The sequence below is a fragment of the Lipotes vexillifer genome, unplaced genomic scaffold (assembly GCF_000442215.2).
Source record: "Lipotes vexillifer unplaced genomic scaffold, Lipotes_vexillifer_v1.1 scaffold668, whole genome shotgun sequence".
Lineage (NCBI taxonomy): Eukaryota > Metazoa > Chordata > Mammalia > Artiodactyla > Lipotidae > Lipotes > Lipotes vexillifer.
In genome coordinates, this window is record NW_006785319.1 from 3325337 (window position 1) to 3349484 (window position 24148).

A 24148-nucleotide genomic window follows, 5' to 3' on the forward strand; every position below is an offset into this window, starting at 1 on the left:
AGCCCCCCCCCCGCCGCCGCAGGAGTGCTGGCCACTCTCAGCCTCCTGCAAGTCCCTCTGGGAATCATTCTCAGCTGAGAAAGCCCAGCTCACTCGCTTCCTGAGGTCAACCTGCACCGAGACTGGTCAATGTGGGGTGTAAAAGTTCACACACACACGCACACACGCACACCCCGCGAAATTTGGGAAAATTTAGAAGGCTTCCGTGTCAGTGCTCCTGATGGGGTCAGCTGAGGCCTTCGGCAAGATTTCACTAGAGTCCACCTTCACCTTTGCTCGATCCTGCTTCCCTTCCTTCTGCAGACAGGTGTAAACCCTGATGAAGGTTCTACCGGCTGAACACGACCTGCAACGTCGCAGTGACCGAGCCGGCGTGTTGATTCGTTTCTTTGTTTTCCTAGATCTAGGGGTGAGGATTGGAGGTTCTGGGGTCTGACTCCTAATCACCTTTCATCTTTTTTTTCCCCTGGGGAATTTGAAGGGCTGTCATGACAAGAGGTTCCATTTCGGAAAGCATTCAGAATCCACTTCATGTGACTACGAACCAAGGCAGTCCTCAGGGTATCGATTAATCTCTGGAGCCACAAGCAATTGAGGCATAAGACACCCCCCCGCCCCCCCGGAGCTCTCTCTTCCTCTCAGGACAAGAAACTTCTAGCACTCCTCCTTCCCCCATGATTGGCCAAACCCCTTTATTCTCCTTTATTAATGAAGAGTATGTGGGACTTCCCTGGTGGCGCAGTAGTTAGGAATCTGCCTGCCAAGGCAGGGGACACGGGTTTGAGCCCTGGTCCGGGAAGATCCCACATGCCGCGGAGCAACTAAGCCCGTGAGCCACAAACTACTGAGCCTGCGCACCTTGAGGCCGAGCTCCGCAACAAGAGAAGCCACCACAAAGAGAAGCCCGCGCACCACAATGAAGAGTAGCCCCCGCTCGCTGCAACAAGAGAAAGCCCGGGTGCAGCAACGAAGAGGCAGTGCAGCCAAAAATAAATTAAAAATTTTATAAATAAATAAAACCAAAAAATGAGGAGTATATGCTACCCAAAGGTATGCAGACATCAGTGAAAACCCCGGGATACAGAGCTGTTCACATTTCTCCTTCAGCATTTTAACAATGGTAATCAAAGATCTGTGGAAAGCATTTCCTTAATTAACAGCCATACATTGAACACCTCCTATGCACTCCTGTGGTTTAGAGTTCGGGAAAGAAAAGAGACAGTCTGACCCTTAGGAGTTTAACATCTGGTGCAGAGACTCTCAACCCTATCAAAGCCAGCACTCCTTCTTAAAACAAATATTTTGTAATGCCACCATCACGATTCTGATATAAAATCCATAAGTAGTTTACCTACAAATTCAAAAAACCATTATAATGCCCTAATTGTAAATTATAGCATAAATTTATAATATAAATTAATATATATTTTAGTTATAAAATATGAACAAAAAGAAAGTTGTAATTTTCTTAATGTAGTTCAGTGTGTAGCCACTACAGAAATAATCAGTTGCTGTGCCTTAAAATAGCACCTGCCAGTCATTGTGATAATCAAGACTTCCAGAAATTTTCTAAAATGCTACCAAGAGCTGTTCTGCCTTCCCTAAAAATCACTAATCATTTAAGAGAAGAAAAGGAAACTGTTTGCTACATATTTAAAAGGTGGTATCTATTCTAATATTTCAAGAATCATGCTTGAGCTTATGTATTTTTATTCTAATTAGAACAAGACTAGACAAGAACAGCATTTTCAAGTAACACCCTGTTAAGGGCTCAGGGTGTCCCCACAAAATGCGTATGTTGATGCCTTAACTGCTCTAGCTCAGAATGTGACTGTATTTGGAGACGGTGCCTTTAAAGAGGTAATTAAGTTAAGGTGAGGTCATATTACAGCTAGTGTCCTTACAAGAAGATTCGGGCACAGAAAACATGGCAGAAGGACAGCCATGTGCAGACACGGTGAGAAGGCAGCCGTCTGCAAGCCAAGGAGAGAGGCTTCCAAAGAAACTAAACTGCTGACAGCTTGATCTTGGACTTCAGCCTCCAGAATTGGAGACAACACATTTCTGTCATTTAAGCCACTCAGTCTGTGGGATTTTGTTATGGCAGCCCTAGCAAACAAATCCACACCCCTAGGTGGGGCTTGGGAGGGTACAGCAGCCCTGGGTGCCCTGCCCAGACCTGGTACAAGGAAGCAGGAGAAAGAGGAGGATGAAGAGGGAGCCCTTGAGCAGAAGCAACAGAGCAGGAGGGCTGAAGAGCTTTTGTGTTGAAAGAACTGCATTGCCTGCTCGCTTAATTTAGCATTGCGTCCAACATTTGGGAAAAGAGAGGCACCATCCTCACAGAGAAGTCTGTTAACGATCATCTCTCTGTCAACGCAGTAAAAGAGAGCAGTTGTGAGCAAAAACCCGATTCTCAATCGCATTCTCAGAATGTGGTGTATGCAGAAATGCATAAGGGCAGTTGCGCAAGTAAGAGTCTCATATGTGCATGGGTAGCAAAAGTTTGCTCCAACAAAATGGGGACAAAATGACTCTTATTGAATAAATTAATGAGGATCCATCTGTAAAGACCTGTTTTTCATTTCTGCTTTCTGTTCTACCGTGTTCATCTCCATGCGCATGTCTGATGGTACTCAGACCCACTAGATTGCCGCTGCATCCTGTGTCTGTTCACCATCACTGCCGAGTCACAACAGAGCTGAGTTTACAAATGAAAAGAATGTTTTTCTTACAGTCAGCTTTCCTATGAATCCTCACTCCTTGTTTCAGTATTACTGACGTGGCAGCAATGTCTTGCCTAATATGTAAAAAGTCCACACCAGCCACCTTCCAAGGGAAGGTGTGGAGAAGTAAGGGGAACGAAGCGGGTGGGACGCATCCCTCCTTACGGGGGAAATAGCACACGAACAGGACGAGCGTGGATGCCACGTGAACTGTACGGAGGAAGTGCCTTCTCCCTGGCACTAATTTGTTTATATTTAGTAAGGCTTTATTATGTTGTGGACTTTGCTAAATACTGCAGAAATACCAAAGAAGTGTACAAGGACTCTTGTCCCCAAGAAATGATCATCTGCCTGGAAAGACAGCACGAGCATAGAAAGCAGTCATCTAGAGGGCGGTTAGGGGCTGAAGTCTGAGATGCTGAGCGGGACCTGCCCTGCCTGGGGCACCCGAGGTCAGTCCTCAAGCCCGAGCCAGCTCCTTCTTTCAGTAAGAACACAGGACAGGAGCACACCCAGGTCCCTTCGTACCTACAGAGCATTGAGGTGACACCTGTCAGAGTAAATTACATCATCAGCCAGCACAGAGCATCACTATTGCTCCGGTATTATCTCGGCTTCGTTAACGGTATTTGTGTCTGTGTATTTTATTAATTGTCTTTTATTAATGAGTAATATTGTGTGGGGGGGGCAGTGGGGAGATTGAGGCAGCTTCCACGGGAAAGACACCCCCAAGCCGTGAGTAGAGGCAATGGGTAAATAGCTTCCCAGCCTGGTTTCCGGTTCCCATAGACACGACCAAAACTATGTTTAAAACGCAAATGTTTAGGAGAAAACGGCATGGTTTAGGAAGGAGGGGAAGCTAAGAAAGCAAGAAAACAGGAGTCTCCAAGAGTCGGTCGATTTCATGAGATCTCTTTTCCTGGGGTAACTGGAGCCTCCCAAGGTCTTGTCAGCCTTTCATCTGGATGGGCCATACAAGTTACAGATCAGGGTAAACTGCTCCCAGCCTGCTCTTGTAAGCCGTGTGGCTCCGCGTGCAGAGCAGCCCTCCGTTCACACTCCGCGGCCCTCGCCGGCAGCATCGGGGCTGGGCCCTCGTGGAGTCTGCACTGTCTCCCAGGGAGGGAACCCTGGGGCCTTTACAGCCTGGGGTCTTCACTGCACCACAGTAAGTCGCGTTGCTCCAGGTAACAGGCAGACAGATCTTTTCCCTCTCTGGGTCACACTTTTTCGGCTGAGGATAAACACAGGGCTGCCGTGCCCCGGTGTCGCGCAGTCCTCTCTCTGCCAGCTCGACAGGCGTCCAGCACGCAGGGCTGGAGAGACACAGCCACATTAACAGCTGGCACTTACAGAGCACGTGATCCATGCCACACTCTGCTTGAAGTGGGCTACACAGATCAACTTAAAACCCCCCTGAGAGGCATGCAACTGCCAACACCCCCAGTTGTAAGAGGAGATGGAGCGGCTTGTCCAAGATTGTCACCAGCCACTAGGCAGTAGAGGTGGGGGACCTGACCCCAGGCAGGCCCTCTGGCCGCAGAATCTGCGCTCTGATCCATCAAGCTGCCCTCATCCTTCCATCCTTCCCTGAGGCTCCGCAGACACCGCTCTCCTCTAGACCAATCCGCGATGAGAGCACCCTTCTTGGGGGTTGGCTCAAGCTGGGGCCCCTGCGCCGCTAGCATCTTGCAAAGTTTATTCTTCCCATCACAGTTTAAAAGCAGGTCTCCTGTGCTCACTTCAGCAACACTTATACTAAAATGGAGATGATACAGAGAAGATTAGCATGGCCCTTGTGCAAAGATGGCGCACAAATTTATGAAGCGTGGCATATTTTTGTTCCAATGTTTTCTTAGGTCAGTCTCCCAGGGCAGTAGGAAAAAAAACAAAAAAAATAAACAAATGGGACCTAATCAAACTTACAAGATTTTGCACAGCAAAGGAAACCATAAAAAAAAAAAAAAAAAAGGAAAAGACAACCTACGGAATGGGAGAAAGTATTTGCAAATGATGCGACCAACAAGGGCTTAATCTCCAAAATATACAAACAGTTCATACAACTCAACAGCAAAAAAACAAACAGCCCTATCCAAAAATGGGCAGAAGACCTTAATAGACATCTCTCCAAAGAAAACATACAGATGGGCAATAGGCACATGAAAAGATGCTCAGCAACACTAATTATTAGAGGAATGCAAATCAAAACTACAATGAGGTATCACCTCACACCAGTCAGAATGGCCATCATTAGAGAGTCTACAAATAACAAAATGCTGGAGGGGGTATAGAGAAAAGGGAACCCTCCTACAGTGCTGGTGGGAATGTAAGTTGGTGCAGCCACTATGGAGAACAGTATGGAGGTTCCTTAAAAGACTCAAAATAGAACTCCCATATGAGCCAGCAATCCCACTCCTGGGCATGTACCAGGGGAAAACTATAATTCAAGAAGATACATCACCCCTATGTTCATAGCTGCACTATTTACAATAGTGAAGACACGGAAGCAACATAAGTGTCCATCAATAGATGAGTGGATAAAGAAGATGCGATATATGTATAGAGAGAGATAGATATTTACACACATACAATGGAATATTACTCTGCCATAAAAAAAGAATGAGATCATGCCATTTGCAGCACCGTGGATGAAACTAGAGGTTATCATACTAAGTGAAGTAAGTCAGAAAGAGAAAGACAAATGCCATATATCATTTATATGTGGAGTCTAAAATATGGCACAAATGAACCTATCTACAAAACAGAAACAGACTCACAGGCATAGAGAACAGACTTGTGGTTGCCAAGGGGAAGCAGGGCAGGGGAGGGATGGACTGGGAGTTTGGGGTTAGCAGATTCAAACTATTACATTTAGAGTGGATAAACCACAAGGTCCTAATGTAGAACACGGAACTATAGTCAATATCCTATGATAAACCATAATGGAGAATATGAAAGAAAGAATGTATATATGTGTATAACTGAGTCACTTTGCTGTACAGCAGAGATAGGCACAGCATTGTAAATCAACTATACTGCAATTAAAAAAAGAGAGAGAGGGTCTTCCCTGATGGCGCAGTGGTTGAGAGTCCACCTGCCGATGCAGGGGACATGGGTTCATGCCCCGGTCCAGGAAGATCCCACATGCCGCGGAGCGGCTGGGCCCGTGAGCCATGGCCGCTGAGCCTGTGCGTCCGGAGCCTGTGCTCCACAACGGGAGAGGCCACAACAGTGAGAGGCCCGCGTATCGCAAAAAACAAACAAACAAACAAACAAACAAGAACCCCCCTGCCAATGCAGGGGACACGAGTTCGAGCCCTGGTCCAGGAAGATCCCACATGCCACGGAGCAACTAAGCCCGTGCGCCACAGCTACTGAGCCTGTATTCTAGAGCCCACGAGCCACAGCTACAGAGCCTGTGTGCCACAACTACTGAAGCCCGCATGCCTAGAGCCCATGCTCCGCAACAAGAGAAGCCACCACAATGAGAAGCCCGCGCACCGCAACCAAGAGTAGCCCCGGCTCGCTGCAACTAGACAAAGCTCGTGTGCAACAACGAAGACCCAACACGGCCAAAAAAAAAAAAGAATCCGCCTGCCAATGCAGAGAACACGGTTTCGAGCCCTGGTCGGGGAAGATCCCACAGGCCGCAGAGCAACTAAGCCCGTGCTCCACAACTGCTGAAGCCCGCACACCTAGAGCCCGTGAGCCACAACAAGAGAAGCCACCACTTGCCACAGCTAGAGAAAACCCACGTGCAGCAACCAAGACCCGATGCAGCCAAAAATGAATAAATAAATAAATAAATTTTTATAAAAAGAGAGAGAAAAAAAATACAGGTCTCTCAAGCTCCAGTGCCATGCATTCAGCCATTAGCTCCCACTAATAGCTTGAGCTTGGTTTATATGTCGTATTTCCAGCTGTTCTCTTAGCAGTGATAAATTATCACTGAAGGACAGGAGAGTCTGGAAAGGGGGACACTACCCAGAAGTTACAAATTCAGGGCTCTAAAGTGGGAAGTAGTGGGTGACAGTGGGGACTGGAGAGGCAATGACAAGGCAGAGATGAGAAGGAGGCTCAGGACTTCCCTGGCGGTCCAGTGGTTAGCTGCCGCACTTTCACTGCAGAGGGCCTGGGTTCAATCCCTGTTCGGGGAACTAAGGTCCACAAGCCAAGTGGTACAGCAAAAACAAAAAAGAAAAGGAAGCTGGACAAATAACTTGTTAACGAGGATATGAGGAAAAGGGAACCCTCCTGCACTGTTGCGGGGGAATGTAAGTTGGTGCAGCCACTGTGGAGAACAGTATGGAGGTTTCTCAAAAAACTATAAATAGAACGGTGACTCAGCAATTCATTCCTGGGGACATATCCGGAAAAAAACAAAAACACTAATCCAAAAAGATACATGCACCCCAATGTTCATGGCAGCAGAATTTACAATAGCCAAGACATGGAAGCAACCTAAATGTTCACTGACAGATGAATGGATAAAGAAGATATGGTACATATATACAATGGAATATTACTCAGCCATGAAAAAGAATGAAGTTTTGCCCTTTTGCAGCAACATGGATGGACTTGGAAGGCATTATGCTAAGTGAAATAAGTCAGACAGAGAAAGACGAACATTGTATATCATTTATATGTGGAATCTAAAAAAATACAACAAACTAGTGAATATAACAAAAAGACGTACTCACAGATATTGAGAAAAAACTAGTGGTTACCACTGGGGAGAGAGAAGCGGGGAGGGGCAACATAGGGGTACGGGACTAAGAGGTGCTAACTATTTGGTATAAAATAAGCTACAAGTACATAATTGTACAGCCCAGGGACTATAGCCAATATTTTATAATAACTATAAATGGAGTATAACCTTAAAAAATTGTGAATCACTATATTGTACACCTGTAACATATTCAATATAGTGTATATTATACAATAATATAGTACATATAATATAGTACATCAACTATACGTCAATTTAAAAAAAAAAGAAATGGAAGCTGGAGAGATGACAAAACAACCATCCTCAACTTAGTTTCTACCTTTGGCCGCTGAACTAGTGTTTGCTATGATGCTACAGTGAAACCTGGGTTCTGTAATTATTACCCAAATCCCTAGGCCTTAAAGGAAAACAGTCTACCTAGTTCCTGTCTCTGCCAGCCCTCAAAATGAACCTTTTCCTCCCCAAGCCAATATCAACGGCACCTAATTGAGAGTTCACAATTTCACGTGGAATAATTTGTGAGCGCTGGGTCTCAAATGGATATCAGGTGCAGCTAACACACATAATAAAATCTCAAGGGCTTGCCAACTAGAGGTGTAACCTATAAACTGGTTCTAATAGCAGTTCATTCTGTGACAGACACTGCATGATGAAAGCATCCCACAGAATAAAAGAGCTTCTGTTTGCACAGAATACCATGGCAACTGGCAATTGCATCCCGATAGAAACATTAGGATAAAAGCAATCTAACAGAGATTTGGAAGAATCAGAACTTCCCTGAGAGCCTGCTCAGTTGGAGGGTTTGCTCCCGGCTTGACCTGTGAGGCCCAAGAAGCAAAAACTGGGCAGTGACTTGGGGAGGGAGCTCACGGGAGATGGCAGGAGGTTGTCACCTGGGGGGAGAGAGAAGTAAAAGCCCAGGGTCTCGGAAACCACCGCATCCTCTGCAGCAGTCAGGGCAGCTGGAGAGATGGAGGTGGTAATAGCCGTGAGACCGTGGGTAAGGGGATGGTCTTCCCTCTCATTCCCCGCCCTGCAAACACTTCTATCTCTCGCTGCTGTTCCACTGGCCAAGGCCACACTGAGTCAGCTCGTGAACCTGGTACCTTGCAGCAGGCCTCCTGGTGCGAAACCCCACCTGACCATTCAGATCCACTCTCTGGGCAGGCTCTTCCTCTTGCATTTGGACAAAAATTCTTACAGTCACCCTCAGATATCCAAAAGCCTCCAGCAATGTTAAGTCATTAGAAATTTGTTTCAATTCAGTGACAACTATATCCAGTCTCGTGCAATAAGTTAAAATTTCAACCTTCATTCAGAGTTAACGTCTTCTCTCTCAGCTAAGGCCTGACATGGTCAAGTGGACCTGGGGCTTCTCTCTCCTTGGCTTCTCATTCCCACACCTGGGCACCCACTCACTCAGGTGCCTCTGGGTCCCCAGGAGCTGAATCCCAGCCCCAATTCTCCAGATACGTGAGTAATGAATTAAGATCACTACTGGTTTCTGACCACCTACACCTTAGATTGACTCGACAAATTCATTAAAATATCCATTTGACTTTTTGACTTAATAAAAATTTACAGGATAACACCGTGCTAGATACTGCATAAGACACACTCCCTGCCATCCAGAAACTTTGCCTCTAGTTCTGATGAGAAAGCATGTACACAAATAACTAGACCACAAGGCCGTGTAGACTATGGCCCTATTGGTCATGAGCACAGTAAGTGCTACAAGAAATTAGCAAAGGAGACTATCCTTTCCAACATGGCTCATCGGAGAAGACTTTATGAGGAAGTGGGATGTGAATTTGAGACGTGAATGCTGTGTAATAATAATAGCTCAATATGGTGTTTTACATGGATGTTACTCCTTAATCCCTTCAACAACCTTGTGAAGGGGGTGCTATTATTATCTGTAGTTACCACTGAGAAAATTAAAGCCTGGTGATATCAAGTAATTTGTCTAAGTTCTCATAGCTGGGAAGTGAAGGATCAGGGATTCGAACCAACATTGTCCATTTCTGAACCCTGGAGAGAACTTTCCAAAATGGGAGGTGGAGGTGGAATAACAGACAAAGGAACAAAGTGAGGAAAGGAGAAAGATGGCTCACGTGTGGCTAATCTGATATTTGACCAAAGGAGTCACCTCAGCAGGAGCGTCGAAGATAGTCTCAGGGTTAGACAGGGCAGTGGACTCCACCGTCTCCACTCTAAGAAGAGCAGCCTTTAAGAACTCTAGGGCTTCCCTGGTGGCACAGTGGTTAGGAATCCGCCTGCTAATGCAGGGGACATGGGTTCGATCCCTGATCCGGGAATATCACACATGCCGTGGAGCACCTAAGCCCATGCACCACAACTACTGAACCTGCAAGCCACAGCTACTGAAGCCCGCGTGCCTAGAGCCCGTGCTCTGCAACAAGAGAAGCCACTGCAGTGAGAAGCCCGCACACTGCAACGAAGAGTAGCCCCCGCTCGCAGCAACTAGAGAAAGCCCACGCGCAGGAATGAAGACCCAACGCAGCCATAAATAATAAGTATAAATTTTTTTTTTCTTCAATTTCTACTAAAAAAAAAAAAAAACCCTGTAACTGAAGAGCGTGTCTGGAAGATATGTGTCCCATTTGCGAGCTCCCAGCGCCCCGGTGCTGGCTACATGACAGGTTTTTCCTGAGCTCCTGCCTGGGTTTACTTCTTTATTTCCTATGGCAGCAGGATTTGATCTGACAGCCCTGTACAGGAGGGTCTCTATCTGCACAGTCCTGTGTTCATGCACCTGGGCAGCTCATGCTGGTTCCGCTCCTTTTTCCTCAACCCAGATAAATAAAAATGCCAATCAGAAGTGTCCAGTAGGAGGCTTCCCTGGTGGCGCAGAGGTTGAGAGTCTGCCTGCCAATGCGGGGGACACGGGTTCGTGCCCCGGTCCGGGAAGATCCCACATGCCGCGGAGCGGCTGGGCCCGTGAGCCATGGCCGCTGAGCCTGCGCGTCCGGAGCCTGTGCTCCGCAACGGGAGAGGCCACAGCAGTGAGAGGCCCGTGTACCAGTAGGGCAGGCTGCTTTGGTTTAATCTTCTGGTGTGTTTAGAGGGTAGGTTCGTGGCGGGGGGGAGACATGAGCGATACAGGAAAGAATAGATTCAGACTAGGGAATTCAACAGCGGGATGATCTAGACGGTGGATCCGTCAAAACTAAGAAAAATCAATTCATCTGCCCAAAGCCAGTCACGATTTTCAGTGAGTTCTCAGTAGCCACAAAATGCCTTTTTTATTTTTTTAAAAAAGTATGTATTACCTATTGTTATGTTTGGTGATTTATAGAGTTACTTCATTGTGAAATGATGAGATTAGTGATTTTTCTTTCAAAATCAGCAGCTCACACGCTGCTCCTTCATCCCCTACGTGACCATCTCTCTCCTGGTCTGGGCTCATGTGCTTTAATCCACAAACACAGTCACATTTGTCACCAAGAGTTTGCATTTACCAGACTCCCTAGCTACTACTTTTGTCTCCAAATTAAAAAGAGACAAATAAAATGGTAAGTGCAGCCCTTGACAGCTACAGGAGAGGGAGCTAGAACTTCCAAACTGGGGGTGTCCCGGTTACTGCTGGGTCTGGCCCCGTGTTGTAATGCCTATAAGGGTTCCTGTCAATGAGGTCCAGGAGGAAATTCCAAAAGCATCAGGCAATACAATAATTTATACTTTCCATGTGGTTTTCCCCGTTTCTCAGAAGAGGTATGGTCTCAGGTTTTGGATTCTCTTTTCAGGCGTGTTTTTTTGATACAGTAACGTTTGAAACCTTGCTTTTCATCTCCAAGAAGAGCAGCAAATGTGCATGAAATGCCTCTCTAGGAGTTGCGGAGTGGTGTGCTGATAAGCTCTGTAGTAATGAATTGCACTCAATTTTGTTCCTCCTGGAGGTCCCGATAATTTTCTTCTTGTAATAGCTATTGTCATCTTATAGAACATGCTAGGAAGCACTGTGAAAGTGAAGGTACGCAGCATCCGGACCATCAGACTGGATTATAATAAAAGTCTTTTCATTGGACAGGAAGAAAAATAATGGATAGTGCATAACAATAAGTGTTTTTTTCATGCGACACCTGTAAATGAACTGCATATCCTGTTGCTATGAATTTTAAGATGGCTGAGATAAAAATAAAATAAATAAACCAGAGTTTATCAATTCAAGTCTCATTTTCATGCTATTTCCCACAGAAATACACTCTAGGCTTCCAGAAAAATCTCTGGACTTTTCAAATGAACATTCTGAATGTAGCCGAGCTCCATGCCCTGGCTCCTTATTTCACCTGTATAAATAGGTATGACTCACTGAAAACTGCAGAGATGCAGTTATGTGCCAGGAAAGTACAACTGCAGACGTTTTTTTTCCTGGAAACTGGGCTGGAGCCCTCCAGTGGCTAATTTAATCAAGCAATGATTCCCTACCTAAGCAGAAAAGCGTGCAAAGAAGGAGCTTCCCTGCAGCTGTAGCCATGACAAGGTGCTGTGAGTCTAAGAGACCTAGGAATAACCAGCCCTGTGACCAATACACATTTCCCTGGGAAGAGGAAATAAAGCCTGAGGACAGAAGGAACAGAGTTTACCTCCTTACTTTGTGGGTGGCCTCTGAAGCCATTCTCATCAATTTCATGGCGGTGATTTACCAAAGGGAAAGGCCCGGAATTCGGCGCCGTGTCACCAGTGAGAGAATATTTGTGCCTAAAAAGAGGAAAACCACCTATTTCCATGACTCAAATGTCCCAAATGTTAAGTGAAAAAGAATTTTCCATTTATCCAGAAATAAATTATCTGGCAGATGCTATAGGTTGACTGATTGTGTGCCCCGCAAATTCATATGTTAAAAATCTAACGCCAATTGTGATGCTGTGAGGAGGTGGAGCCTTTGGGAGGTCATGAGGTCATGAGGGCAGAGCCCTTATGAGGGAATTAGTGCCCTTATGAAAGCGACCCCACAGAGCTCCCTCGCCCCTACTGCCGATGTGGGTACAGGTACAGTGAAAAGACAGCCGTCAGCTAGGAGGAAGGTCCTCAGCAGACACGGAATCTACCAGCGCCATGATCTCGGGCTCACAGCCTCCAGAGCTACAGGAATAAATGTCTGTTGTGTATAAACCACGAGTTCGTGGGCTTTTGTTATAGCAGCCCTAACCGACTAAGGCAGACGTTTGTACCGAGGGTAGGATGCCGCTGTAACAAATCCATAAGAATGTGGAAGACGCTTTGGAATGGGGTAATGGTGAGAGGCTGGAAGAGCTTTGAGGTTCCTGCTGGAAGAAGCCCAGTTGCCATGAACAGACCACGAAGGGCGATTCTGGTCAGAGACCAGAAAGAAAAGAATAGACTTCTAGAGAAGGCCTCAGTTTTTTAGAGAATACCTAAGGAATCCTGAACAGAGTTTTGGTGGGAATATGGACAAGGAAGCCCATTCTGATGAGATCACAGATGGAAATGACAAACAGATGACTGAGTGATGCAGGAGAGGCCAACCTTGTTACAAAGTAGCAACGAGCTTAGAGGAATTATGCTCACCCCAGAGGGTTTTGTGGAAGGTACGGCTTTCGAGGGGTGAAACTGGATATTTGGCTGAGAAAATTTCAAAGTGTCAGAGAAATTGCCCGATGCCTCTTGACTGCTTATAATAAAATGCAAGGAGAGAGACATGACAAAGATGGAATTGTTGGTTAATTATTGTGAGAATCAGCCCTGCCCCTCCCATCACAGGCCCTGAGAGCAAGGGCCTGGTGGCGACTGATTTCAAAGGAGGGGCTCTGCCCCACCCCCTGCACTCCATCGCCCCCCTGGTGGAGCAAAGCTATGGGGACGTAGCTGCCTCCTCCCAGACTTCAAAGGATGCCCCCAAGAGCCTCAGGTCCAGGCAGAGAACTGGGGGGAGTGGGGCTCCTGCTGAGAGCCCCCGCTAGGGCCAGGCCCAGCGGGACAGCAGAGGGGAGCCAGTGGACTCAGCTGTGGTGTGGTGAGTTCCCGTGGAGAGAGTCTCATGCCTGGGCTCCCACCCAGCAAAGCCCCCAGGGCAGGCCCTCTAGAGCCCTACAAAGGGGAGCTCCAGAATCCCCGTCCCAGTGTGTTTGGAAGGCAGAACTTCCACGAGGTGGGCCAGAGGCCAGAACACCGAGCCCAAGGTTATTCCTGAACCTTGAGGTGTGACCCACCCTTGCCCTGTTGGATTTTGGAGGTGCTGGGCGCTCTGTCCTTCCTATGTCTGTACTATGCCTGCCTCACCACTGTGGTTTGGAACCAGAGATTCACAGCTGGAGAGGAACTGGAGTCTCGCCCACATCTGCTTTCGATGGTGTTTACAGGAGACTTTGGACTGAGACTTTTGAGTTGATGACATACCAGAAGGACATGAACTTGCTGGGGGGGCAAAGGCAAAACAAACCAGGACAGCGGGCCTCGGTTTATCCAAGATACAGCTCAAAACCAGAAAGTAATAACAGGAAAAAAAATACTGTTCTGAACTTGACCTGTTGAACGCCACTCCTCGTCAAGGAACAGAAAGGGCTCTCGCTGTCCTGCCTGCCGAGAAGCGCCGGAGGGTCTGCTCACGCATCCGCGGCACAACGTGAAGACCACTTCCCGCCTGACTTTTCATATCCCCCCATCTTGGCTCTTCCCAAGGATGCTTTCTCTTCTCTCTGGTCTCAGAGTGTCCATGGATCACCCTGATAACCAATACGTTCCTGGTTCAATCCAGCCTGTGGACCCTCTTCCCCAAAACTGTCCTTGGGTGCAGGGGCTGTCCACACTCCCCAAACGTGTGTGAGCTGCACGACCTCGAAATCTCACCTCCTTCCTAACGGAAGTGCTCCTGATACGTCTGTGTGGGGTGGACTGCCACCGGCTCTAAGTAGGCTGGTACCCAGCGCCTAGGTCATTTGGGGGTCATCTGGATGTGCTTAGGAAATCACAGAAACCAATTCTCAGTGTCTTACACATGAGTGACCCCTAATATTTGTTAAATGATGGCCTGGATGGATAGATGAATGGTTGAAAGTGTGGTTGTGTTAGACATCAATTTCATTCCTAATTTTTAGGTAATGCATTTTTCATGTTCATTGTGACACGTATATATGGCTTCTACAGTTAAAATGAAAGAAAAGGAGCACTTGGTGTCCTCTCTGTGTGATCATCTTTTATGTGGATACCTATGTTGGGGAGGATAAAGCTGGCTACTGTAACAAGTGACTGCCAACGTTTCCGTGAGTTAACGTAATAAACATTTATTTCTTGCTCATGAAGCAGTCCAGTCAATTCAGCTGTGCTTAGCTGGCAGTGGCTTTCCTCCCATGATGACTGAGGCATCCAGGTTCTTCTGCCTTGCGGCACTGCCATCCCCTGGGGCCACAGGGCCCTCTTCAGCCACTCAGAAGGGGAACGGTAAGTGGAGAAGGCACACATGCTTCCTGAGACAACCTGGCCTGGACGTGACACGCATCTCTCCTGCCCACAGTGCATCAGCAACACTGTGTCACTGGACACACTGGGATGCAGGGTGGACTGGGAAATAGGCCCTGGCTGGACCACCGCCTCCCTCCTAGTACAAACTCATGCTAAGGAAAGGTGAGAGGGCTTCCCTGGTGGAGCAGTGGTTAAGAATCCGCCTGCCAGTGCAGGGGACACGGGTTCGAGCCCTGGTCCGGGAAGATCCCACATGCTGCGGAGCAACTAAGCCCGTGCGCCACAACTGCTGAGCCCGTGTGCCACAGCTACTGAAGCCTTGTGCGCCTAGAGCCTGTGCTCCACAACAAGAGAAGCCACTGCAGTGAGAAGCCCGCGCACCGTAACCAAGAGTAGCCCCTGCTCGCTGCAACTAGAGAAAGCCCTCGTGCAGCAACGAAGACCCAACACAGCCAAAAATAAATAAATAAATTTATGTTTTAAAAAAAGCACAAACTTTTGGTCAATAGCTACCATCTTTGCTGTTTAACTTCAAAATAAATACAATTAGCAATTAGCAAAGTTTTGGTTTTTTTTTTTTGCGGTACGCGGGCCTCTCACTGTTGTGGCCTCTCCCGTTGCGGGGCACAGGCGGCATGTGGGATCTTCCCAGACCGGGGCATGAACCTGTCCGTGTCCCCTGCATCGGCAGGCGGACTCTCAACCACAGCGCCACCAGGGAAGCCCAGCAAAGATTATTTTTAAGGAGAATTCCCAATGTTGTTTTGAAAAGAGCACTCTCACATATACTTCTAAATGACAAAAGGTTTTTTGCTCTAATTTCAAACTGCTTTATTTAGAAAGCAATTTGCAATATGTGTTATGACTCTAAGTTTTTCATGTCTTGGGATCTAGCGATCCTTCTGAGGATCCACACTAAGGTAACCTTCCAAAATGTAAGGTGTTGAACATAGAGTTATGCATAGCAACAAAAAGTTAGGAAAAATAGTGAAAACTTATTACTAAGAGAAAAGTTCTTTATCTTATTAAACATTTGTCCAATGGCATATCTATGTAGCCATTGAAATATTTATGAAGTATTCATGTTTTTTATGAAGCTTTATTTTTTTAGAGCAAGTTATAAAATTTTAAGAGCAGTATTATCTCAATTATTTAAAAAAAGAAACCAGTAGGAAAATACTGACTATACTAAATGTTAGCTGAGGCTGCTTCTAGGTGGTGGGATATGATAATTTCTGTTTTTTTCCATACTATTCAGACTTTCTAAAATTAATGTATATTACAACTTTATATTCAGAAATTAAAAAATAAAATTGGAGGGTAAGGAGAATGGCCTCATCCAAGACAGATATTACTCAGCAAAATTTGGTTGCATCCTTGCAGTAACTGCTCCCCAAGCTCCCATCGCCTGTCTCCTTGGCTGTTTTCCTCATTCTTGGTCTTGGCTACTGCCTACCCACCACCCCACCACCACCCCGGAACATCACCAGGTGAAGTCCTTGTTTCAGCTGAGCTTGGTCCCCTAATCAAGTACTAGTCAGTACTGCCCTTTGCTGCTGTGTCATTTGTCATTTCCTGGTAATAACACTACTTGCTCAGAATTTTAGATCTGATCAACTCTGTGATCTTCTAAGAATAAAATGATTAGAGCAGTTCTTTGAAGGAGGCTGATCTGGAGCAAGACATCTGGAAGACTGGCGTGTGATAAAGACGACATGATGCCTCTACCTCTTTATGTGGATACAGGATTCTCCATATGTCTCCAGGACTCTTCAGTTGCCTGTGAGCTCCTGGAACATGCCACCTGCATCATCTTGGCTTTTCCAGTGCCTAACATAGTTCTGATCCATAACTGGCACTTAATAAATGTTTCGAATGAGTAAATGACTAAACGGATGGAAGGAAGGGTAACTGTAATGGTGGTGATGGCTATTTGCTAATGGAGATCAGCCAGTCAATTAATATTTATTGAGAACCCATGATGTGCCACTTGGTGCTCAGAGCTAGATTCCACGAAATTGTAGTAGAAAAAAAGTGGATTGGTGCATCAGCTTGACCTGTAATCCAGTGTAAATGTGAAGGCTCAGGCATCTGTGAAGCCTTTTTAAGAGGCGTTTGGATCATCCTCCTAGTGCTAACTAAAGGATAAATGGTCCCAGGGCTACTGATCTGGATTAAGCATAGCTGGGCAGACCAGGCAGAGTTTAGTCACTGTTTAGTTGGTAGTCTGCCAGGGTGCAGTGGTCACAGGGTCAGACCAGGCAGAGTTTAGTCACTGTTCAGTTGGTAGTTTGCCAGGGTCCAGTGGTCACAGATAGGGTCAGCATGCTTTATCAAAGATTAACTCAAAGACTTCCCTGGTGGTCCAGCGGTTAAGAATCCGCCTGCCAATGCAGGGGACATAGGTTCGAGCCCTGGTCCGGGAAGATCCCACATGCCGCGGAGCAACTAAGCCCGTGCGCCACAACTACTGAGTCTGTGTGCCTGGAGCCCTTGCTCTGCAACAAGAGAAGCCACCGCAATGAGAAGCCCGCGCACCACAACCAAGAGTAGCCCCTGCTCACCGTAACTAGAGAAAGCCAACACGCAGCAGCGAAGACCCAGCGCAGCCAAAAAAAAACAAAACACACACACACACACACACACACACACACACACAACAACAACAACAACAACAACAACAAACTGAAGTGGATTGCATCAAGGATTTTACATTAAAAAAAAGATGAGGGGGCTTCCCTGGTGGCGCAGTGGTTGAGAGTCCGCCTGCTGACGCAGGGGACACGGAATCGTGCCCGGGTCCGGAAAGATCCCACATGCCGCAGAGCGGCTGGGCCCGTGAGCCATGGCCGCTGGGCCTGCGCGTCTGGAGCCTGTGCTCCGCAACGGGAGAGGCCACAACAGTGAAAGGCCCGCGTACCGCAAAAAAAAAAAAAAAAAAAAAAAAAAGGATGAATTCGACAGCTCATCTGCAGTCCATCGGTGTAGCAACCACCTGGGACCAGCTCTGTATGAAGCTGCCTCTGACTTTTGATCTGGCAACTTAGACAAAAATGGACCCCTCCCACCTCTCCCTGTCCTCTGGGTTTAACACAATCACCTGGGTTTCCCTAATTAGGTCCCTCAGATCAACAGTCCCTACAAGAAGTCCTTTCTGCCAGGACAGGCTAGGAACCTGAATGCCCTAGGGGCTCTGGGCCTTATCAATGCCGGTGCCACCCTCCAGGGGTGGGCAGTGCCTTGTCAGGGGCTCATTCCTGATTGGTAGTGTTAATGGTTCCCACATCCAGAGCCTCAAACTGCTTCAGTAGGAGTCTGGTTTCACCCGAGGACCTGGAATTCCAAGTGCATCCTGTCTTGTCTTTTATTTGCAGCAGCTCTCATAACAAATGCATAAAGAGGTGTTTATTCCAGAGGCCAGATGTGACGTCTATTGTCTTGAAAGCATTAAAAAGATTGGAAATAAATATTCCTTTTAAAATCTTATCTTGGATCAGGAGCTTAAAGTTAGCTGAATCCTAGAATCAATCACTCTTAAGGAATACAGAGGAATTCTGATTCCATTTTCATTGTCTTTTATTAATCCATGTTTCACTAACAGTCTAACCCTAAATAGTAATCCCAGTGACTTTTAGCTCTAAAAAAGATATTCGTTTGGTAGCTACTATTTTTGCAGTGTGTGTTTTCTCAGTCTGTACTGTGATTAGCATTTTATTGGGTCTGAGAGCCTTCAACTATGCGATCTTCTTAAACATTTCACTGATTTTACTTGTCGATTCCCCTGTTTTCATACAGAGAATTTTCCTTCAGAACTCCACCAGCACCATCACCAACAAAAATATCTGTTTTAAAGTATGTTGGTGATAATTGTTACCCCAAATTTGGCAAAAAAAAAAAAAAAAAAACGAAAGAATTACTCTTTTCCCCCAGCAAGGTCAACAATCATCTATGGACACATTGTAGCTTAATTCTAGGCAGACTTTAGTTTGTCTTACTGACAAACTTTTATTAACAAAAAAGAATACCTTTCAAAGATACAGATCTCAAGAGGATCTTATTTAAGACCGACTCAGTTAAGTAAAACAAAAGCGTGGGTGGACATAAATTGTGTGATTTCAAACCACTGAAGATTAATCAGGGCTGGGCAAGAAAAACGCGGTAGGGGAGGGACAGAAAGAGGAATCTTTTAAACGAATACAGACGAAGGAGCACCGGCCTTGCCCCAGTGAAGGCCTGGGGAGGAAGGAGACCTCCGCAGTGTCCGAGTCTGGGCCGGGGTCCATGTGCCCCCGGAGAAGCTCAGGCGGGTCAGCCCGCGGGACGCGCACGCGCGTACGAAGGGCACACCTGCCCGGCTGGCCGGGTGGGCGGGGCCTCGGCCGCGCGCTCGGTTGTGGGGGCGGGGCCTTCCCTATATTTGTGTGCGCCGCATCGCGGAGAGGTGATTGGTCGCTCTTGAACCGGAAGCAGTCGGCGGCGCACGGGCTCTCGGCGGGACGGGCTTCTTCCTGCAGCGGCTACAGGATGGTGGGCGGCGGCGGGAAGCGCAGGCCCGGCGGGGAGGGGCCGCAGGTACCGCGCGGAGGTTCAAGGGCGGCAGCGGGTCCGAGGGCGGCGCGGCGCGGCGCGTTTGCCCCCAGCCTGAGCGGAGAGCGGCGCCTCGCGTCCCTGCGTCCCCCGGGGGCGGGCCCGGGGCAGGTTACAGCCCGGGGTTCCCCCGGGGCCGGGTTGGCGCAGTCAGGGGCCCTCGCCCGGGGGGCGGGTTGACTCAGCCCGGTCCCCTCACAGCACGCTCCCCCAACCCTCTGGTCCGGCCGGCCCCGCCGAGTGTAGAAAGAGCCGCGGACGCCCCGGAACGAGGGCGTCCCCGAAGGCGGGAGACGCGGCGGAGGGGTGGCCGGGCGCAGCGCCGAGCTCGGCCGCGGGGAGGCCGGGGTGGGGACGGAGGGGCGCTGACCACGGAGGGGAGTCGGCTCAGGCTTTCGCGCGGCCTCACATGTTCTGTCACCACTGCAAGAGCAGCAGGGAGTGAAGCAGGAAAGAAGTAGAGGTTTCCAAAACTCCCTCTGGCTGGGCTGTCAGCTGGATGGCGTGAGACGGTGCAGGCGGGCCGCGTTCTGGGCGTTCTGTTCCCCGGTCCCGCTCTCCAGGAACAGAAGGGTAAAGGATAAGGGCAGCCCCTGAAGGGCACAGCCGTCCTAAACTCTAGTTATTAGGGATTTGGGGATGCAGCCAGCGTGTGAGCTCAAGCAGAGCTGAAAACACCCTTTTCTCCCTTTGAAAGGGCAGTGAACTTCCTTGACAGAGTGTTAGTCTTAGAAATAAAGCATCAAAAATTACGATGCGTCTACAGAGACTATGGCCAACAGTAATAGCCAGCATTTATGTACTCTGTGCTAGCACTGTTTGTGTGTTTTTACAAATAATTTATTCCTTGTAACACCCTTGTGATAGAGGTACTACGTAGGCCTTTTTTTTGTAGATGAGAGAACGGCACAGAGAGGTAACTTGCCCAGGGTGACAGAGCTACAAATGGGAAAAGTCAGGAATCAACCAGGGCAGCCTAACCATTATACTACACTGCCTTTCAGCAAGGTAGATTTAAGGCTCTTCTTTCTAACATCTTAAGTTTGAGCCAGTCTTTGGAAGTCTCACCAAAGGCGGGCATACACACAGAGGGGAGGCTGGGTCAGGATTTACATGCTCCTGCTGTTGTGTGTTTGCAGTTGAAGAGACAGCATGAAGTGGTTGGATCTGCTGGGGGGCCAGCCCACCTGGGGTTAAATGCCTGTTCTCCCACTTTCTAGTTAGGGACCCAGGGGAAGTCACCTAACCTCAGTTTCCTTGTCTGTAGAATGTGGATAACAGAATCTAGCTCATAAGGAATTTCTGAGGACTAAATGAGTTAATCCATAGAAGGAGTTTAGCACAGTGGCGTGGCACCATAGTAAGCGCATAACAAGTAGTTATTACTTACTATTTTTACTGTTATATTTATTACTGTTTGCTATTATCACCATCAATTTTTGGATCCCTATTTGAACAGCCTTCTTGTTCAGTTTAATTTTTTATGACCTCATATAGACATGTTATAATCCGTGGCGTGATACACTGTTATTCTTGGTCGTGGTCCTGTTTTACCTTATTCGTTTAATAATACGACAAACACCTGTGAGGCCGTTGCCAGGCCAAGCACTGAAAGGCTGACTGTGGCTCTCCGCGGCTCTCCATGCTCATGTTGCTGACCTGTCTGCCTAACTCCTTCCTGTCGACCCCATTCGGTGTAGCTACGATCCTGAGCTGTTTGTTTTCCTCTGTCTTCTTTTTATGGCTTTATCACCCATGAGTTTATGCCTGAACAGTATTTTTTGAACTTCACAAAAAGGCTATCATGCTGCATATAATCTTCAGGGACGTTTTTCTTCATTCAGCATTATATTATTAAGATTGATCCATACTGTGTGTGGCTTTGTTTCCTTTTCACTAAGCGTAATATTCCATTTTTTGAAAGTCCTGTAACCATTCTCCTGTCAATAGACATTTTCATTTGTCCTGTTTTCCACTTGTAAAACAATGCCATCAAGAACATTCTTGTATATGTCATCTGGTTCATAAATACACTTTGCAGACTTTGAACGATATCCAAAATAACATCAATAAACTTGAGCCTGCTGGAAGAGTGTGAATATGAGAAACATCAGGCTAGAATTTCTCAGGCGTGACCCCTGTGGATGTCTGGGCCAGATAGCTGTTTGTTAAGGGGCCTCTCCTGTGCACTGGAGGATGTTTAGCAGCATCCCTGGCCTCTACCCACTGAACGCCAGCAGCACACACACACACCCCCAAGTTTGTGCAACCGAAAAGGTCTCCAGATACTGCTAAACATGTCCCCTTGGGGGCAGAATACCTCGGGGTTGGGCAGCACTGATAGTACTGATAGCTGAAAAGGAAGGACAGGAAGGAAAGGATCCAGATTCCCAAAAAGAACAACACGCACGGCCGCTCCCAAGACTGAAGATGCGTACCCTCCAACCAAGCATTTTATTTTTGTGGGAGTAGGTCACAGATGTAGTAAGCATTCTAAAGCCTAGCATACTTACAGAATGAACCTATACTGCAGAGGTGCTGGAGCTGAGTTATAACCTAGTCTGGCCTTAAACGACCTTTTCTGAAATCATTGTTTTAACTGGCAAATCCCCTTGCATCCAGTTATTTCTGGCGATTTGCTTCTGGTGTGGTAACTGAGTCTGTTTAAATGAAAGGCACGATGACACCCTGTTTACCAAAACAGGGCAAAACCTGCCATTTTCTTATTCCTCTTTTCCTGCTGTTTACCTTTTCTTTTATACTTTTTGGATTTTTGTTTTCTGCGTTTCCATTATCTTAGGGAAATATGTTTAAAGAGTTGCTGTGTGTGTCCCTCTTGACACCTATATATTATAAGCTGTTCTTTCCTTTTATTCCTCACCCAGAAGAATCCCCAGATTTTACCCAAATACCGTTTATAGAGTTTTAAAGGAAACTCATAGAGTTGGGGTGAACAAAAATGAGCAGTATTGTTAAGCAGTCCAAGTTGCTGAAATTACTTTGGGAGAAACAAAGCTGTGTGTGTGCGGATTTTCAGTGTGAAAAAGCGGCCGCCGTGAAGAAGGGTAGATGCTGCGACGCCGACGTGCCCAGTGGCCTTCGAAAAGCAGTAGAAAGTCACTACAGGCTTGCTCTGCCTGAAGATTTCTATCACTTCTGGAGGTTCTGTGAAGGGCTTGATCCTGAACAGCCAGCTGGTGAGTTGCTCCAGAATCTTTCTCTGGCTTCTGCCAGTGGAAGAGACAGTAGGAAACTGGACCCAGGATCTAAACAGTTCATGGAAAAGGAACTTTTCCAAAGATGTTTCAAATGAGAGAAATGACACGCTATACTAGCAAAGGTACATCATTCCACAGCATGCTTTGTTGAGAGTTTGCAAGAAAACAAGCACACACTTCTGTGTGTTCCAGGACTTTTAGTATGACTTAGCAGTGCTGCCCCTAGGAACTTGTCTTAAGGGTTAGGTGAACCCAAACTATGTTAAATGATACTGAAACAAAAAGCAGAAAATGCCTTAAATGCTCATCAGTTACCCATCTTTCAGTGGGCATATATAGTTTTAAAAGAATCAGGCAGATTTTTAAGCGATGACAAAGTATCATGCCTGGAATATTTCGAAAGAAAAAAGGAGAGTGTGTAGCATATGCTACTGTTAATATTTTTAGGTCAAGAATACACACACACACACACACACACACACACACACACACACACACCTCCCTACATACTTCCGATGTGTGTATACTATCTCTGAAAAGGTACACTAAAAACTGATAATGTTGTGACATTTACTTTGCATTGTCACCCTTTCGTATTGTTTCAGTGTCTTCACATGAGGTGGGGGGAAGCAGTCTCAGAGACTGCTGACGAAAATGTATACTGGGCGATAACTGAATTTTGACGGTATATCAAAACACTGCAACCGTGCAGCACCTTCTCTAAAAGTACTCACGGATGTGTACAAACGTGTGTTAGCAAAGATATTCACTGAAGCATTGTTTAGAATAAAAAAGAAACAGTAAATGCCTAGCAATGGTAGACATATTAAAGAAACATTTAATAGCATGAGAAACTTTAGAAGATTTAAATGAGGACAGGATGAAGAACAAAAAAACACTACAAAACAGCATGATCTCCCTTTAAAACATCTGTATATTTATATCTGTTCGTAGAGGGGGGAAATTAAACCGTCCCCATGCTTTTTTTTCACATTGTTACCTCTTCCAAGAATTTTCTTCCTCTCTCCATCCTCACCTCCTTCCATATCCAGGTCCTGCCTGAAGTGCTTGCCTCCCTCTTAGAGAAGCACAAAGGCCCATCTGATGCTGTAAACGTGTACATTTGAACAGACTTGATGGCTGATCTGTGGATGGAAAAAGAAGGTGGGCTCATCCAGGATTAGGGTGAGCCAGATGGATGGTCAAGGAGGCAACGAGTTGAGAGTGATAATTAGCTGAGGTGGAGGGAAGGGGAAGGAAATACTTACATTAAACACATTTTTAGTTAAATTATCCGTCCTCGTGTGCTGTCTGTTGCCTCTCCCTTGGTCTGGATGTGCTACAGATATTTGAGGCCGACAGCAACAGTAAAGGTTTGCAGTGCATAGGAACACAAAGCAGTCTTGTTTTGGCTAAAATAAGAAACAGCAGGAATATTTGAAATG

General features: G+C 46.8%; 1 protein-coding gene across 1 annotated transcript in view; it reads left to right on the forward strand.

Annotated features, from left to right (window-relative positions):
* Positions 1 to 19422: 19422 nt before the first annotated feature.
* Positions 19423 to 24148, forward strand: part of HPF1 (histone PARylation factor 1) — a 23462-nt gene continuing 18736 nt past the window's right edge. Inside the window, exons 1-2 of the mRNA XM_007457370.1 lie at positions 19423 to 19470; positions 22523 to 22682. Coding sequence (XP_007457432.1) covers positions 19423 to 19470; positions 22523 to 22682 — 208 coding nt within the window. The remainder of the gene's footprint in view (positions 19471 to 22522; positions 22683 to 24148) is intronic.